This window comes from Bipolaris sorokiniana (genome assembly GCF_000338995.1).
Source record: "Bipolaris sorokiniana ND90Pr unplaced genomic scaffold COCSAscaffold_13, whole genome shotgun sequence".
Taxonomy (NCBI): domain Eukaryota; kingdom Fungi; phylum Ascomycota; class Dothideomycetes; order Pleosporales; family Pleosporaceae; genus Bipolaris; species Bipolaris sorokiniana.
This window is the reverse complement of record NW_006911907.1, coordinates 8,444-27,785: the sequence shown is the minus strand read 5'-3', so window position 1 is coordinate 27,785 and position 19,342 is coordinate 8,444. Positions and strand designations below refer to the sequence as shown.

At 32.7% G+C, this 19,342-nt stretch overlaps 4 protein-coding genes across 4 annotated transcripts in view; 3 read left to right on the top strand and 1 right to left on the bottom strand.

Annotated features, from left to right (window-relative positions):
- Positions 1-228: 228 nt before the first annotated feature.
- Positions 229-396, top strand: COCSADRAFT_97952 (uncharacterized protein; the record flags this gene model as incomplete). Its single annotated transcript, XM_007704962.1, has 1 exon — positions 229-396. A coding segment is annotated over one exon (168 nt), but the record flags the coding sequence as incomplete, so codon positions are not given.
- Positions 397-4,426: 4,030 nt separating this feature from the next.
- Positions 4,427-13,507, top strand: COCSADRAFT_163186 (uncharacterized protein; the record flags this gene model as incomplete). The annotated part of the gene is made up of 3 exons (XM_007704961.1): positions 4,427-4,432; positions 13,022-13,246; positions 13,376-13,507. The coding sequence occupies 3 exons, from the start codon at positions 4,427-4,429 to the stop codon at positions 13,505-13,507; spliced, it is 363 nt and encodes a 120-aa protein (XP_007703151.1).
- A 228-nt stretch (positions 13,508-13,735) lies between these two features.
- Positions 13,736-13,933, top strand: COCSADRAFT_97515 (uncharacterized protein; the record flags this gene model as incomplete). Its single annotated transcript, XM_007704960.1, has 1 exon — positions 13,736-13,933. A coding segment is annotated over one exon (198 nt), but the record flags the coding sequence as incomplete, so codon positions are not given.
- A 4,092-nt stretch (positions 13,934-18,025) lies between these two features.
- The window catches only part of COCSADRAFT_344766 (uncharacterized protein), a 2,213-nt gene continuing 896 nt past the window's right edge, over positions 18,026-19,342 (bottom strand). Inside the window, exons 2-3 of the mRNA XM_007704959.1 lie at positions 18,663-18,899; positions 18,026-18,620 (exon numbers count right to left, since the gene is read on the bottom strand). Coding sequence (XP_007703149.1) covers positions 18,330-18,620; positions 18,663-18,899 — 528 coding nt within the window. The 3' untranslated portion in view covers positions 18,026-18,329. The remainder of the gene's footprint in view (positions 18,621-18,662; positions 18,900-19,342) is intronic.

The following is a 19,342-nucleotide window of genomic DNA, read 5'->3' as shown; positions in this document are numbered from 1 at the left end:
CGCAACTAGGCGATCGCAGTTAGCGATAATAGCTAGACGACTAATAAGCTAGGAGTTAAGTAGCTAAAGTACTTTATTAAGTATATAGATAGTAAGGTTATTAGAGTACGCCAGCTACTTATCCTTAACGGCTATAAGAGCTACTAGTTACTTAAGTTCTAAGAGCTCTATAAGAAGAATAATATTTATACACTCTATATACTACTATACTTATCTTATCTACTCTAGCCTCTTAACGTTAGCTACTTCTCGCCGTTAAAGCGCGTATATAGTTATAAGGTAGAGAGCCTAATACGTAACTATATTAACTATATTACTAAGCTCGAGTTGCTGCTAGCGTTTAAGATAGCCTTTAATCGATCTTTTACACTAACTAATATCTGCATAGCCTTTTAAGGCGCAGGTATTATTCCTTTTTAGCTAGACGCTGTTCTATTAAAGCTAGACGTGTAGCTACGTACGTCTACTCTACTAGCTATTCTAGTAGAGGCTCTCTAGCAGGCTCGTACGCCTAGTAACACACGCGAGCTTAAAGCTCAATTAATATTAATACGTAATCGCGTTTAGTAGCATTAAGACTTATCGCTAGCTTTAATTATTACGGCAATTAACCAGCTTAAGAAGGGGGTAGAAGTAATAATGCTCTCAGCTGAGCTAATACGCGATCGAATTGCTACTCTTAAGAGAGCTAATATAGTAGTATTAGAGCGTCGAAAGCGTAAGAAAAAGCGGATATAGAAGCGAGAAGTCCTTACAAAGGGAGCTAGAGAGGATATACTCGCTTAACGCGAGGCCGATAAGTAGATTGCTTATAAAGAGCGTTAGAGTAAGAAGTAATTAGGTGTTAGCCGCCGAGCTATAACGCGCTGTAGTAGATGTAAAGAGACTAGCTATAACTTACGTACATGTAAGAAAGATACTCTAGATACTAATTAATCTACTATATTAATATCTATTAAAATTATTAATATATAGTAGAGCTATACGCTTGTAGAGGTGTACAGAGTTAGTAGAGTGCGCCGCTCACTTGCCTACGCCGCTCGCTTACCATACACATTAAGTATAATAGAAATCTACTTCTTTAGATTATCTAATAAAGTACTAAACCTATAGTTTAAGAAAAGCTTATAAGAGTATAGTATATTATAAATTTAATCTATAATAGCTAATCTTTACTTAGACTATAGTAGAATTTTTACTTATAGCTATTACGTATATCTACTAGATTTAGAGCGTATAGTAGGGCGAGATAAGAAAGAGTTTAAAGTTAATTAAAGAGCCTATATTAGATACTTAGTTAATATATTATATCTAATATATACTTAGTATAGGTACTAATACTTACTTATATAATTATAACGTATAATATAATCTTTAATAAGAGACTATTTTATAAGGGTAAGAAAGATAAAGAAATACTTAAAGATAAAGGAGTAAGAATTATTAATATATTATATAATAGTAAGTTGGAGAATTCTAGGCTAGAGATAGATAATTTACTACTAATTAAGAAAAGAGAAGTAGTAGGAGAAGAACTAATTACTAATAGAGAAATTAGTAATAAGCTAGTAAATAATTATAAAATATAGACTAGCTCGTTTAGTAATTATAATTATATAATAGTAGAATCTATATAAAGTATAAGCGTAGCTAGAAAGTACTTAGAAATTCGTGCGGATTAGAAATCTACTTCTATACTTCTTACTCTAGAGTAAACTCTAGTGATAGAAATATAAAGAGGAAGAGGATTTAATCACTATAAGAAAGTGTACCTACCTAAGAGAGCTAGATTATTATAGCCTATAGTGCGTTCTTAATAAGAGTAACTACTAAGAGGTTAAGAGTAGGAGTACTCTTCTTAGCTAGATAATTATACTAGTCGCGTAAACTCTAAGGCGCTAAGTAAGTCTAATAAAAGATACCTACTTACGTAATAGAGTGAAAAGATTAGGTAAGAAGTAATCGAGATTAATAGATCTTTAAATAGATATTTACTAGTATAGCGTAAGCGTAAGGACTTAAATTCTAATAATTAACTAGAGAATAAGATATCTAATTATATATATATTAATTACTAGACGAAAGAGATTAGAGAATATATAGAATAATGTCTATTATACCTTTAATTTAAGAGTTGTATGTAAATAGAATAAGTAGTAGTACTATAAGATACTAAGTATAATAATTATAGTATGAGCGCTTAAGAAAGCGATACTATAAGTATTATAAAATTATTTTTATAGGGATGATCTTACTAACTCTCTAAATATATAGAAGTATTTAATACTATATTTACTTAAAACCTTATTCTATAAAGTAGCGTAAATAGAGGTTAAGACTCTACGTAATAAAAAGACCTAGACTAAAATTAATAAACTAAGAGTAATAGATTAGACTTATTACCAACTTCTAATAAAGTAGGTATAGATCTATAAGTTTAATTAAGATAAGTATTTTCTAAAATATAAGGTAGAAATAATTATAAGGGGTAATCTTTAGAAGAAAGGCGTACTAAAAATAATCTATAATATATTATTAGCTATAATGTCTTTTTATAAAGTATTAGTTATAGTAGTAGAGTTTAATCTAGAGATTAGATAATATAATATTAAAGGAGAATTTCTCAATATAAAAATTATAATCGTAAATTTAGTAGTCTATAAGTTACGAAATAGATTGAAGAAAGAATAAATATATATCTAACTTAATTATATGTTATATATATAAGCTAAGAGACTCTTTAAATTTCTAGTATAAAGAGCTTATACAATTACTATAAGAAATAAAGCTATAAGCCTTATATAAGAACTTATATCTCTTCTTTAATTAGGATTAAACGGTATAAGTATTATTATATATTAATAACACTCTTATTTTATATTATAATAATAATATGTAAAGAGCTATATAGATATAGAATTATATTATATTAGAGTATAAGATAAAAGATTAAGAGCTAGTAGAATAGCTCTTAGGAGTGCGCGTAATAAGAAATTATATTAATTAAAGAATTATATAAGTCTATATTATATATATTAATAAGATTATAAAGAAGTTTAGTTTAGATAATTAGGCATTTCCACTAACTCTACTATTATGTAGGGAGCTAGTTAAGAATAAAGGTAAGGCAATCATGTAATCAATTAAAGTATATTAAGAAAAAGTTAGTTTAGTATTTTATACTATCAATATACTTAGACTAAATATTACGTTTGCTATATTAAAGTTAATATACTTCTTAACTAACTTAGGTAATTAGTATATAAAGGTAGTTAAGCGTATTATTATTTACCTATATTAGACGCGCTATAACGCGATCTGGTATAGAGATTTTAATAGAGTAAACCTAATTATCTATAGTAATATAATATTCGCGGATAATCTAGAAACGCACTACGTATTATATAGATATATTATAATATTATATAGTAGAGTAATATTTTAGAAGGCTACTAAATAAAATATAGTTACTACGTTAACTACTAAGATAGAACTTCTTAGGCTGGAATACGTATCTAAACAAATAATAGTAATTAAAAGATTCTTAGAAGAACAACTAATAAATTTAGAAGAGTTCTAGACTATAGAGTATAATAATTAATAGATAATTAGATTAGTAGTTAGAAAAAATCAGCGTATTACTACTAGGCTTTACGATATAGATATCTAAAATATATAGTTAAGATAGGAATATACAAAAGGATTATTCTAAGTATTATATTTAGAAATATATTTTATACCTATAGCTAGATTAACTACATTACTAACTTTTTAATAGTTTATTACGTTTAAGAAGCTGCTTAATATCTAAAACGCTTGTAAAATAATTATTAACCTAGAGAAAGCATTATTCAAAGACTAAAGAGCTAGCAACTATAAGTAAATAAGAGTAAAAGGTAAGTAATTATAATATTTATCTCTTTTTTTGTATACCTTAACTCTATATAAAAATAACTTATTATAAACTACTACTAAGATAAAGAAATATTAAGAACTAGGTAATCTTATCTAAGAAAGCTAAGAGAGAGAACTAATACTTAAACTCGCGAGTAGCTATATTAGCTAACTTTTTCTACTTTTCTATATCTCTCCTAAGCTTATTAATTTAATTACGTAAAAACTTTACGCGTGACTAATAAGCTAAGATAAAGTCTTAATAATTCTAAGTAGTAAATAATTTATTCTTAATCTTCTTCTTAAAGCTCTTCTTAAAACTATACTTAGTAGTTCGCTTAATAAAAAACTTTATAGAGCTCTAAGTAGATAGCTAATTATAAGAAGCTATACGTATTAAGTAACTAGAGAATAGAGAAGTAATCTACTTTATAGTAAAGACCAGAACGTTTTAAAAAGAGAATAGAGTACTAGTATTACTAAAGAATAACTAGTACTCTTCTTATCCTAATAGAGTAGCTAAATATATAGAATGAATGTACTAATTACTTTACCTCTAAGGTTAGAATAGAGTCTTATATATAGGTAAGTTAGATTTATTGTAATAATAATCTATAACTTAACTTATATTAATAACTAAACTTATAATTTAACTAAGAAATACTAAAATAAGAAGTAGAGAAAGTATACCTATCTAAGTACTCCTAATAGTACTTACTTAGCGTCTAATATATAGATAATTAGTAAAATTTCTTAGTATAGATTAGAGAAGAGAGAGTAGTAAGATAAGATACAGAGGCGTAATAGCTTAGAGGTAGAAGAGTAAACGCTTTCTTTAAAGAGATTATTATTAGAATAGCTTAATTAGCCTTTCTTAAAGTTAATAATCTTACTAAGTAGAGTAAAGCTCTGATTATAAACATTAATAAACTAAATAGTTAAAATTAGTATAGTTTAGTTATTTATAAAGAGTAACTAACTTATATTAGCTCTTATAAGCGCTTTCTACCTCTAATAGAATATATTTAGTAATTTAAGATACTATTTAGTAGAATAATATATATAATAAGAAATATGAAACTTAAAGTTATTATAGTAGATTCTATTATAAATACTACGTAAACTATATTTAGTATACATATAGTAAAGGTAGCGTTAATACGCGCTATAAGAAGAACTAATAATAATGTTAGCTTAGGTTACTAAATAACTAGAGCGGGTCTAAATATTAGGCATATTCTCAGAAGTATCCTTAGTCTTACTAGATCTTTTATAAGAAGATAGCTAAGATAAAGTATTAGTATTAATAAAACTAGAAGTAAGATTAATAATCTTAAAATAAATTTAAGATATAATGATAAGCGAAGTTTTAATCTTCTCTATATTAGATTGAAAGATTGTATAACTTAATTTATAACTATAATCTCTAAAGATTATAAGAGACTAATCGCGAGTAAATTAATAAGGTAAAATTAGCTAGCTAAGCGTATTATACTCTAAGTTCTAAACTTATAAAATAGGAAGATTAATAATATAAAGCTACTTATTAGAGAACTTAATAAACTTTTAGTTAAAGATATAAGTGTAAATCTAAAGATAAGTTTTAATAGTAGTATAACTCTACTTAAAAATCTTTTAATCTATTATATTACGCGTTATATAGAAAGTCCGTATAAAGAAGCGTAAAGCCTTATTATTATAGTAAAGTAAATTAAAAAAGATAAGAACATATACTATAGTAAGCTAGCGGTAGAATTAGCTATAATAGACGAAGAAAAAAAGCTAGCAATTAATATAGTATTAATCTAAAGAATAAGAAAAATAAGTAGTTGAAGCTATAGTAGTAGAGAGGTATAGACGTTTATAGTTTATATAGTAGAGTAGAGAAAAGAAAGTTAGAACAAGTAGAGAGAGAACTAATATACTACCCAGAATTAGTAAATAATAGTAATACTAAGTAAACCTCTTTTACTAACTTTTCTCTTAATAAGTAGCTTAATTAATCTGCCTTTACTATAGTAACTAATTAAATTACATAAGTCTTATTATAATAACTTAAGTAAGAAACGCTAACTTAAATATAGTTAGTAAATTACTATCAAAGAGAGTAAAAATTAACTAGAAAGTCAAATTAATCTAATTAGAAAAACTAATCTTATAGTCGCTATAATAAGTAACTAAATAAGTAATAGGAATTTAGAAATTCTATTACTACTTAGTATTAGCTAGAGGGATATGGTAAGAGAATCTTAAATATAAAAATATAAAATAGTTAATACCTAGACGCTAAGAGTCTTATAGGCGTACGTAATACTAAGTACTATATAAAGTTACTAGTAAAGGATTAACTAAGATATACGCTAAGTTAATAAAAATTAGAATAAGATACGTCTATACTAATTACTATTATAAAGATTAAAAAGAGCTTAGGCGTAACTCTTAGAATCGTATAAGGCTCTAAGAAACAAAAGTAATACTAAAACTATAGCGTTAATGTTTATACTTCTACTAGTTATATGCTATAAAAAGAAAATAGAGAATATCTAATATAAAATACTGTAAAAAACGCGAAGACTAAGACGAGGATTGATAAGAGCTATAAGACGTACTTAAGAAATAAAAAAAATATAAGGTTCTACATAAGTAGTAGTTAGTAGATTACTTTAGTGTTAAAATTATAGATACCTTAGGGCTTAATTAGATATGTCTTGATTAGAAGTATAGTTTTCTAATCTATTAAGCCTCTATTAGCCTTAGATTATATAAGTAGGCTTAATAGTAGTTTCTAGTAAAGTACAATCTTAGAAGTAATTACGCTTAATAAGTAGATTAAATAGATGCTAATATTATATAATAAAGTAGGAAGAATTAGTTAACTATTCCTTAAAGTATAAGAGAGAGAGTAGATACTACTTAGAAACGTTAGACTAGTAATAAACTATAATATTCTAATAAAAGAATTAATACCTTTAAGAGTATATTTTAACTATAGAATAATAAGACAACCTCTAGTCTAAGAGAGTATATCGCAGAACTAATAAGTAAGTTAATTAGTAACTAACCTAACCTAGATTATATAATCTTTCTAACGTGTTCTATCAGTAAGCTGGCCGTATCAGTAAGCTGGCCGCCCCACTAAAATTGACGCGACGCTCTACACCACCACCACAATGCCGCGATAATAACGCTCTATATAGACTTCTCGTAAAGGTAGACTAAGCCTTACTATCGCATCCTATTATAATAATCTAAAAAGTTCTATCTACTCTCTTGCGAAAGCGTATGACGTGCTAAAATTAAAACTCTAGACGCGTCTCTGCGGTGTCTAGCTACGGTTAGAGATTACGTCTACTAGGCGTAAGCTATCACTTATTAAAGAGCAGTCTCTTGTTTAGTAGATTCTAGAGCTTGACCGACGTGGATTTCCACCACATATCATTGACGTACGACGAATGGCAGACACTCTACTCGCCGCGCGTGGCTAGAATCTACCACCACTACCTATAGGCAAATGCTGGGTGCCGCGCTTTATTTAGAGCCAGCTAGAGCTTTAGATAAAGTGGAGTTGGAGATTCTATAGCTAGCGCGCCCAGTATAAGGATTCTGTCGTAATTACAGCGTGGTTTAAGCTAGTAGAGGAGACGCGCTAGGCGTACGGCGTTCTAGACCAGGATATCTATAACTTTGACGAGACTAGATTCGCTATAGGCGTCGCTGCAACGTCGAAAGTCGTAACTAGCTCTAATAGAGTTGGTTGGGCAGTTGTCGTATAGCTAGGCAATCGTGAGTGGGTAATAGCAATTGAGTGCGTTAACGCGTTTAGCTGGTCTCTTCTACCTTTTATAATTCTGTGTAGTAAAGTCCACCAGAGTAGCTGGTATCACGACCTCCTATTAGAATGAACTATCAGCGTCTCAGACAATGGCTGGACAATAGACGAGCTTAGCGTAGAGTGGGTGAAGCACTTTAACTGATATACAGCGTCTCGTACAGCTAGAGTCCATCGTCTTCTTATTCTAGATGGCTACGGCAGCCACGCTATACTAGAATTCAACTAGTACTGTGCTGAGAATAAGATTATCACTCTCTGCATGCCGCCTTACACGTCTTATCTCCTCTAGCCGCTTAATGTAAGCTGCTTCTCGCCTTTTAAGCGCGCATATAGGCGTGAGATTAAGGAGCTCGCCCGCTAAGGCGTCTACTACGTTAATAAGATAGACTTTCTCACTATCTATATATAGATCCGGCCGAGAGTCTTCACGCAGTAGAATATCTAGGTAGGCTTTTAGGTGATAGGCCTTGTCCCTCTCTATTCTAAGCGTGTCCTATCGTCGCTTATAGTTGTCCGTATGCCATCTCTACTATAGACAACTATAGATAATAACGCCGTAACGTAGGCAGAAACACCGCATATAGTAGCTTAGCTTCAGCAGCAGGTGCGCTATCTCTAAGAGCGACTATACTGGTAGTTAGAGAGTCTAATAAGCATTTCTATACGCCAGCTTACTAAGAGCGCTTAGCTTATAATGTAATTAGTAATAATACTCGTAGAGGAGAATAAGAAGCTACGTACAGTTAATAAGCGCTAATAATAAAAGTAAGACCGGCGCCGTTAATATATCGCCTCTAGCGGGGTGCTTTAGGTGTAGTAGGCTTAGCAGCTTACTATAGAGGCAGAAAGGTTGGTTATGGGCAGTGACTAGAACCAGACTGGTGAGCGACGCCAGCGCGCGCCGCCAACGTGCACGAAATGCTACACTGTAGGACATACTCGGACGTCATGCAGGACTAGATCATGAATTATATCTCTTAATTATCTCCAAAAATATTACGTTGTTGTGGCTTAATTGCGTAAAACGTCGCGTCAATTTTGGTGGGGCGGCCAGCTTACTAATACGGCCAGCTTACTGATAGAACACGTTAATCCTTTAATCTTTTTAATCTTATTAGATAGAGGAATAGTAGATTAGATAAAGACGAAGATAGATTACTAAATAGAGTTAGACTTAGTTAAATAAGTATAAAGTCAAACCAATCCACTAATCTAGATTAGTAAATTAATCCGTCCATTATTCTTAATATATTCTATTTTTTCAAAGTTCTTCAGCCTTTATACTATATTAAAAAGGTATTTACCTTATTTTAACGTTCTCGTTATTAAAACAGATATATAGCCTTTAAAGAAAGCTATCTTAAGTAATGTAGATTAATTAATCTAATTTAATAGTTGAGATACTAAGACACTTAGATATACTATAAGGGGAAAAAACATACTCAAAAAAGTTAATGTTTTTAAAATAATATATCTCAGTGGCTAAATAAGCTATAGTAGCAGGAAAAGAATCTATGTTAGAGAGTATTGAGAAGTTTATATTAGTCGTAAAATAGTATCCGTAGTAAGCATACCTGCTTAGTCATATCATCGTGAATCTAGAGGACAATAATTAAATAACTTTATTAGCATTTTTCGCGCTGCTAATTTTAAATAATTATATATATATTATATTAGATAGATACTAGACTTTCTAGATTACATAAGTCTACATATATTATTTATTGTTATATATATAGATATTAAGAAAATCTGGTAATATATGTTGGAATAAGGAGGGTGCTACTTGTTCTATAGCTAGCTCAGAGGTAGAGTCGTCTACTTGTCTAGCGATAGACTCAGAGATAGCGAATCGATAGGTTCTAGGATGAAAAGAGAGAAACAATGCTAGGGGAGAGAGATTGAAGAACTAGATTGATCCGATCTTATCTTGTTGTCTGCACTAGTAGTCTACTTTGTGCTTGTAATCTGCTCTGCGTTCTATCTAGTATTCCTATCACTAGTATTTATACTAGCTAGTAGCGATAGATTACGTTTTATACACGTAATCTTTATTTATCTCTTACGCTACTAATACACTCGTAATACACTAGTAGTATGATAGTATAGATCGCTAGGGTATAGCGATCTAGTCGATTGATAGATCGATCTTATCAGAGATTAGCTAAGTAGCTTAGATCTCTAACAATACATATCTAGAGTCTAAGTCACGTGATTAATATCTATCTAAGCTGTTGGTAATATTATAGTATATATTTATTTCTTTAAATATCTAGACACTTTATTACCTATTTCCTTACTATGCAGCCAAAATTATCTAAGTTCGAATCTAACGTCTATCGTTTATTTAAGGTAGATATAGCTATTAAAGACATGATTAAATCCTTTAATAAACCTTGAACCTCTCTCTACGACGCTATTTATCGAGTTAAAAAGAAAAAAAAGATATTAATATTAAAGAAAGAGCTCGTAGAGGCAGAATCTCAAAAGTATCTTCCAGATTAAAAAGAGCTATCAATAGAGATATAACTAGAAGTTCTAAAAAGATAAATTAGAGAATTCTAGAAGAGAATAATCTAGATATTTCGTCTAGGTCGCTTCGAAGAGTTCTAAGAGCTAAAGGTTAGACAGTTAATACCTACTCTAAAAAGTCTATTTTCAACGCTAAAAAGCTAAAAATAGACTAGCGTAGGCTAAAAATAGATTGAAAGAGCTAGGAAATATTAACTTTAGTAGGATTATACTCTTAGATAAGTTGGGAATATAAAGGTATGAAGGAGCTTAGTCACAATATGCGAGAAAACGCGGAAATCAGCAGCTAGGGCAAAATCTAGCTAAGAGCAGAACAAAAAGTACGTTTAATTATTTAATATATATATATCTAATATTAGCTAATTACTAAAAGATATATAGGCCATGAGATTACTATCTAAGTCTGGGGAGCTATATAGATAGATAGACGATTAGATCTAGCAGTAATTAAGACGCTAAAGACGACTATTTCTTATTAAAATCACTATCATATCCGAAATTGCCTTATCCCGCACATTAAACCTAGACTTAAGAGAGGTAAGAAACTCTAACTATTTGTTAATATATATATATTTATATCTAACTATTATATATTATTTTACTATTATAGAGTAATCCAGGCTAGAATTTTTAGCAATATAAAGCTACTATCTACTCTGCTAGTAACGTCTAAAGCTAGTTTACAAAAAACTACGTTAAGCTTTTTTATTATCCGCTTTACGGTCCTAACTTAAATCTTATAGAAAATATATAGAGTATACTTAAAAATAGACTATCTAAATTATCTAGTAGTCTATTAGGAAAGAGAGCTAGTGAAAGAGATATAAATAGCTTTATTAAAGCTATTCAGTAACAGTGGCAGAAGATACTATAACAGGATATAGATAAAAGTATTCTATTGTTACTAAGACGCTATTAGGCTGTAGTGGATGCTAAAGAGTAGTATACTAAGTATTAGTAGCTAGCTATTATCTATCTATTTTAATATATTGTCCAAAGTCTATATATATATATATCTTCTACTTTTACTATAACGTATTCTACCACCGAGTGTACCACCCCACTAAGTGTGCTACCTTTTCTTATCATCGCGAACTTTATATATAAAAACTTAAATTACTCCATACTAGCTATAGATACTTTATATAACTTACTTATATCTAAAGAAGAATTTTCTTCTATATCTTTTTAGTACGTATAAGAGTTATAGCCTGTCCTTCTATAAGTTCTATAGCGCTATCAACCTAGTAGAGCTCTTTCTTAACTACTCTTACTACGTGCCTTCTTTAATATTGTATAACTAATAGAACTACTTTTAGCTATATATAATGCCCCTATACTAAAGTCTAGTATCTTACCTATCTAAGTTCGCTTCCTTTTACGCCCCCGTTACTTTATTATTACTACTAGTTAATTACTCTTTAAACTCTCGTACGTAGGCCTTTGTAAGTATATTTTTATATAGTATCTTCATAGCTCTCTTAATAAGCTTTAAGAAGCTTTCTTATATAGTAGTTAGTAATCGTATAAAGGATTCTTTTATAAGCTTTAACTATAATCTAAATTTATACTAATTACTAGGTATTTTAGACTACTAAAGTGTTTCTAGCTAGACTCTCTATAGTAGAGTATAAAGGCGTACGTTAAGGCGATTAATAACTCTCTACGCGTTAATAGGGACTAGCCCTACTACCTTAAAGGCCTTCTTATAGTTATTAGACGTAAACACGTAATAAAACGCGTCTTAAAAGGCTAGTAGAAAGCGTTTCTTATTAATATACTAGACGTAGTAGCGTGCTAAGTCTCCTACGCGTTAGGATTACTTCTACTTAAGAGGCGAAAAGTAGACAATATTAAGCGGCTAGAGTATATATAATAAATAAGTAGGTATATAAAGAGTAAGGATCTTTCGTATAACGTAGTAATTCTTAAATTCTTAGTTTAGATAGCTCTTATAGCTGTTAAGAATAAGCAGCCTATATAACCCTACCTAACGCGTCTTTATATCCTTATTAAAGTGCTTTAACTACTTAAGACTAAGTATATTATTTATCTAGCTATTCTATAATACTAAGAGCTTCTAATTATATAACGTGCTGGATAAGCGAGTTGGCCAGGCAAGCGAGTTGGCCACCCCACCAAGTTTGCGCACGCGGTTTAACTCTATACACAACCACTCCACGCAGTATATTCTAAATGCCTTCAAATGAAACAGATATTCAGCTTGCTATCTCTTCTCTTAATGCTCATTAAATCCAGAGCAACCGACGTGCAGCAGCAACATTTAATGTGACACGATCAACGCTACAGAACAGGCGCAATGGGAAGCCTGCCCGACGCGATTGCCAGCCCAACTTAAAGAAGCTTACCAAGCTAGAAGAGGAGGTAATAGTTAATTATATACTTGATCTAGATCTACGCGGATTTTCGCCTACCTACGTAGCTGTGCGCGATATGGCCGATAGACTGTTAGCTGCGCGTGGTGCTGGCTAGGTTGGGCAGAAGTGGCTAGCCAACTTCGTTAAGCGTACAGACAGACTTGCGACGCGTTTTAATCGGGCGTACGATAGGTAGAGAGCTCTATGTGAAGATTTAGTCTTAATTAAGAGCTGGTTTAAGCTTATAGAGCAGATAAAGGCTAAGTACGGTATTTGTGACGAAGACGTCTACAACTTTGACGAAGCTGGCTTCTTAATGGGTAAGATTACTACTTAGCTCGTCATTACAGCGTTAGAAAGAAGAGCCCGACCAAAAGCTGTCTAGCTAGGTGGTCGTGAGTGGGTGACGTTTATCGCTGGGATTAACGCAGCTGGCTGGTCTATCCCACCGTTTCTGATCTTTACTGGCAAGCACTACCTATCTGCCTGGTACGAGGAGGCAGAGATCCCGCGCGACTGGGTGATCGTAGTTAGCGATAATGGCTGGACGAACAACGAGCTAGGTGTTGCATGGATAAAGCACTTCGACGCCCACACGAAGACTCGTGTTGTTGGTACACGTCGTCTACTTATTCTTGACGGCCACGAGAGCCACCACTCTCTTGAATTCCAAGAGTTCTGTAAGGAGAAGAATATCTACACTCTCTGTATGCCGCCTCATTCATCTCACCTACTCTAGCCTCTTGATGTTGGCTGCTTCTCGCCATTGAAGCGCGCGTACAGCCGCGAGGTGGAGAGTCTAATCCGTTACCACATCAACCACATCACTAAGCTTGAGTTTCTGCCAGCGTTTAAGGTGGCGTTTGATTGATCCTTTACGCCAGCCAATATCTGCTCAGCTTTTCGAGGCGCAGGCATTGTTCCTCTCTAGCTAGATACTGTGCTATCAAAGCTTGACGTGTAGCTGCGTACGCCTACTCCACCAGCTATTCTACCAGAGGCTCTCTGGTAGGCTCGTACGCCCAGCAACACGCGCGAGCTTGAAGCTCAATCGACACTAATACGTGATCGCGTTCAGAGGCATCAAGGCTTATTACTAGCTTCAATTATCGCGGCGATTAACCAGCTTAAGAAGGGAGCTGAGGTAATGATACTCTTAGCTGAGCTGATGCGGGATCGGATAGCTAGCCTCGAGAAAGCTAATACAGCAGTATTAGAGCGTAGAAAACGTAAGAAAAAGCGGATACAGAAGCGTGGAGTCCTTACAAAGGGAGCCGGCGAGGATCTACTCGCTTAGCGCGAGGCTGATTAGCAGATTGCTTATGAAGAGCGTCAAGGAGGGGAGCGATCAGGTGTTAGCCGCCAGGCTCTAGCGCGGTGTAGCAGGTGTAGAGAGACTGGTCATAATTCGCGTACATGCAAAAAAGATACTCTAGATACTACTTAGTCCACTCTATTACTCTCTATATATTATAATATTGCGTTGTTGAGATATACGTTCATAAAGATGCGCAAACTTGGTGGGGTGGCCAACTCGCTTGCCTGGCCAACTCGCTTATCCAGCACGTTAGTATATCTACTTCTTTGTACTATATAGAGATATAGACGCGTTCTTTATAGATAATAAATAGTAGGGTAGTATATTCTACCGCGTAGATACTTTAGATAATAGTAACCTACTTGCGATTACCTAGCTAAGTAAGTATAGGTCTCGTATAACGCTCTAAACCTATAACTACCTTTATTAAGCTAATTACGCCTATCTAAAAGCTAGTTTTATTAAAGTTATAGATATGATCTAAATAAACTCTATACTTCTTAATAATCTCTCGTACAAGCTTAAACCACGCGTTAATTATCTCTAGGTCCTCTTACTAAATTCTCTAACGATTCTTTACTTAATAAAAGGCTGTTCTAAGCTTATCTATATAAGATACGAACCGCTCTAGCTAGTTCTTACTTAAAGGCTGGCCATCTCGTACTTATAGTAGTTTTTCTGCTATATCTACTACTTTATATAGATAGAGAGCAAATCCTTAGAAGTCTAGGTTAAGAATATATTACACGATAGTTTACTCTTTAGATTTAGTTAGCTTCTAGCAATTTAGCTGCGTTATAAGTTAAAGGTAATTCTTTAAAGCCGCTAAGAGATCTACTAATAATAGATATTATAGGCTGCTATAGCGCGTTAAAGGCTCTTAAATTAGCCTATACGATAGGCCTAAATAGCTAGAGTAATTCTACCTTCTTACTAAGTAAATATTACGTTCTATTGTTAAGGTATTATCTTTCGTACGTAAAGTTCGCGATGCTAAGAAAAAGTGGCATACTCGGTGAGGTGGCACACTCGGTGGTGCTTTACGTTATACTATAACTATTTATTATATATATATTATTTATAAGTCTATTAGTCTTTATATACAGAATAATATATATAAATATCTATAAATAGCAGCTCAAAAAATGCTAATAAAGTTGTTTAATCTTTTTTCTCTAGATTCATGACGATATTACTAAGCAGATATACCTACTAAGGATACTATTATACTACTAATATAAACCTCTAGATGTTCTCTATACTACGTTTGTTTCTTACTACTATAGCTTATTTAGACTCCGAGTTATATTATTTTAAGAAATTTAACTTTTTCGAGTACGTTTTTTTTATCCCCCCCCTATATCTAGATCTTTAATCTCTAGATCTAATATATCTTATAGATTATAGAATAGACTCTTAACCTTTTACTTATTTTCTCTAAATATAAGTAGATTATCTACGTACGTAGCGATTATAATCTTCTAATCGTAATCAATATATATAGCTATATTAATAGATAGAGATTAAAATCGTAGCTGGCCTAGTAGGCTTACTAGTAGCTTCTACTATTATCTACTAGCTTATTTTAATCCATATAGTGCCTTATTAAGTAGGTAGACGTGCTAAGAGTATTATAGATCTAAAAATCCTTCTAGTTGCTAAATAAAAATTATTATATCAATAAGAGCATTTAGAAAAGCTTATTTAATATCTTAGCTTTGAATAATCTAGTCTTAGGCTGTAGCTATCGCTAGTAGTAATCGAATAAGATTAGGCCTAGTAGTATTAGCGAACGTTTCCTAATAGTTAATACTAAATTCTTATTAAAAAATTTAGTTACCTAATGAGCTTAAAAGATATAATTATTATTTTATTAGTATTTTTAGTTAAGTACCTAATAACTTTCAAGAACTAGATAGCTAGTAGGCCATAGCACGAGCGTCTAGGTATTGTTTTTCTATAGTTAATCTAGCTCTTTTTATATTACTAATATATCTAATTAGTTTAATAGATATCGCGAATTAAAGTAAAGATTGAGATCTTCTGAGCGTATTGTCTCTTAGTTAGTAGCTTACTAGAATAAGTAATTAGACTATAATTCTTAGTAAATTAGAATTCTTCTGCTTTTTAGACGACTTAATAGACACTTAATGAATTAACTTAAAAGTCTAGTATAGGAAGTACTTCTTTTAGTACTACTAATCTACTAGTGCTAGTAAACGTAATTAGTACTTCTCTTTTAGCTATTACTAGTACTTCTCTTTTAGCTATTACTAGTAGTAGTACTCTTATATTACTCTATTTAATATAGATGTTAGATACACTAGTAAGATTCTAGAATAGAGTTCGATTATAACAGATATACGCACTAGCTCTACTATCTAGTATCCACTTAATAGATTTAGTAGATTAGATAAATCAAGTAGTATTAATATTAGTAATATTTTAGTCTACTAATATAATTATAGAAAGACCTTTTTATAATTTAAATAAGCTCTAGTTAGTGCGCTTAGATAGATCATATTACTAATATTGATTAACTATATACCTATTTCTTCTATAGTAGATGAAGTGGTTTAAGCTTCTACTAAATTTCTAAGTTAATAAGTATATTTCTACATTCTAAGATTAATAAGATTAATAAGATTAATTATATCTATAATAAGATTAATAGTATCGATCGGATTAATAGGATAAATCAGAATAATAGGATAGATTAGATTAATAAAATAGATTCGATTAGTAAGATTTAATATAGCTCCGTTAGATTAAGCTATTTAAGCTGCTGAAGCTATTCTTAATAGATTTAAGACGTTTCGATTAGTTAATAATCTAGCTATATATCATACTAAGCTTAATTTCTTTATTAAATCTAAAGTCTTACGTAATCGCGGTAATAAGATAATTAAATTCTAAACTTAAATTATTAAGTATTAGCGCAGTAATAAATGAATTTGGCAGTTTAATTTAATAAGCTTTTAAGCTTAGAGTAAGCGTTAATAGCTTTTAAAGATAGATTTTAACGTAATTTTAGCAGCTTACGAGTGTACTATTAATTAGATCTTTATAGATTAAGAAATTAAAGCTAAACTCTTTCTAAGAGTATAGAGTTTTAAGATTATTTCATAGCTCTACTAGGCTAGAATACTCTTTTATCTCAAGTAGTAGTCTGTTTTTAAGGCTAAAAATAATTATAGCTAGCGCCTTTAATTCCTTTTCTTTTAATTTATTAAACGTATCTAGATATAAATCTCATATAAAATTATATAGATTTATATCTATTATGTTAGTATAATCTTACTAAATAAGAATAGATTAAATCCGCAGTACCTATATGTTAAAGTCTAAGCTCCGTTTAAGCTTTAGTACTTTAAAAATGCTATTAGCTATTATAATCTATTACATCGGCTAATAAGCTTATATATATACTAATACTATTATAGTTACTATTCTTTCTATCAAGAACTTTAGCTACTAATTAATATAGATTAATATATTACAATTAGCTAATCTAGCTTTAGATAAACCTAGTATCTAGTGTTTTTCATCTTCTTTAGCGGTAGTTATCTCTTAACCCTTATTATTACCCTAGCTCTTACTAAGAATCTAGCCTAAATAGTACTAGTTCTTACGTAAACGGTAAGCCTTTAACGTGCGGGATCAGTAAGCTGGGCAGATCAGTAAGCTGGGCACCCCGCCCAACCTAACCCGACGCTCTGCGCAATTGCTCTACAATAACGCAATAAAATAGAATAAAATTAAGAGATATTATTCTCTATATAGATTTACATAAGATCCGAGTATGCCCTTGAACGTGGCACTTCGTACACGTCGGCGGTGCGCGCTAACGTCGCTTACCAGCCTGGCTCTGGCTAGCCTCCATCACTATCCTTTCTGTCTCTGCAGCTATCTGCTAACCCTATTGAACCTGGAGTACTCCATCAGAAGCAATATATTAACGCTGCTGACTCTGCTTTTTTCGTTGACGCTGGACTTATATACGTAGCTTCTTATTCTCTGCAAGTATTGTTACTAACTGCATCGCTATTTAACAGCCTTTAATAACTTAGTGTAGAAGCTGGCTTGTTGGGCTTTGTGATTACCGATGGAGCCGTTCTTGAAGAAGCTTTGCCTGCTGCTGAAGCTGAGCTACTGTATGCGGTGTTTCTAGCTGCGTTGCGGCGTTATTATCTATAGTTGTCTGTGGTGGAGATGGTGTTCTAGCTACGGTGAGCGACGATAGAACGCGATCTAGATAAGGAGGGACAAGTCCTGTTGCTCGAAAGCCTGCCTGGATGTTCTGCTGCGTGAATACTATCGGCCGGATCCGCGTATAGGCTGCAAGGAAGTCTATCTTATTAATGTAGTAGACGCCTTAGCGGGTGAGCTCTTTAATCTCACGTCCGTACGCGCGCTTGAGCGGCGAGAAGTAGCTTACATTAAGCGGCTGGAGAAGATGCGACGTGTGTGGCGGCATGCAGAGAGTAATGATCTTATTCTTAGCGCAGTACTGGTCGAACTCTGGCGTAGCGTGGCTACTATGGCCGTCTAGAATAAGAAGCTGATAGACTCCAGCTGTACGAGCTGCTGTATGCTGATTATAGTGCTTCACCCACTCTACGCCAAGCTGATTAGTCGTCCAACCGTTGTCTAAGACACTAATAGCCTAGTCTAGTAGGAGCCCATTATACTAGCTGTTCTAGTGGACCTTACTAGATAAGATAACTAATGGTAGTAGACACCAGCCAGACGCATTAATGCACTTAATCGCTGTAACCCACTCGCGATTACCTAGCTGTATAATAGCTACTCGGCCGACTCTATCAGAGCTTATAACTACCTTAGACGTGCTAGCGACGCCCATTGCGAACCCAGTCTCGTTAAAGTTATAGGTATCCTGGTCTAAGACGCCGTACGTCTGGCGCGTTTCTTCTACTAGCTTAAACTAATGTTACAAGTAACAAGAAGAATTCTCTCCTTGACAAGTGACGAGATGGCTGAAGGCCTATGGACGTCCACGCCAGAAGGTAATGATCATCGCGGGGCGAGGATCACGTGATTGACATCACGCCAAGACGACCGTCAGACGCTAGTATGTGATGGCAGCAATCCTTTGATGGCAGCCATCAGGACATCAGGCCAAGCAACGGAAAAGTCGTGATGGCAGTGATGGCAGGACTGGAAGCAATGAGGATATAAGGATGGATGGATTTCATTATTACTCTCGTTGTGGTCAACTCAAATTATACTTTCTTACTAGTATTCTTTACTTCACAAGATAGTTACATGTTAGTCTATTGAATAGATTAGCGTTGTCAAACCCCGGTTACATCCATAACTCTTTTCCACTACGAATCGCCAGACAACTCTCACGGAGCTAGTCCCTAT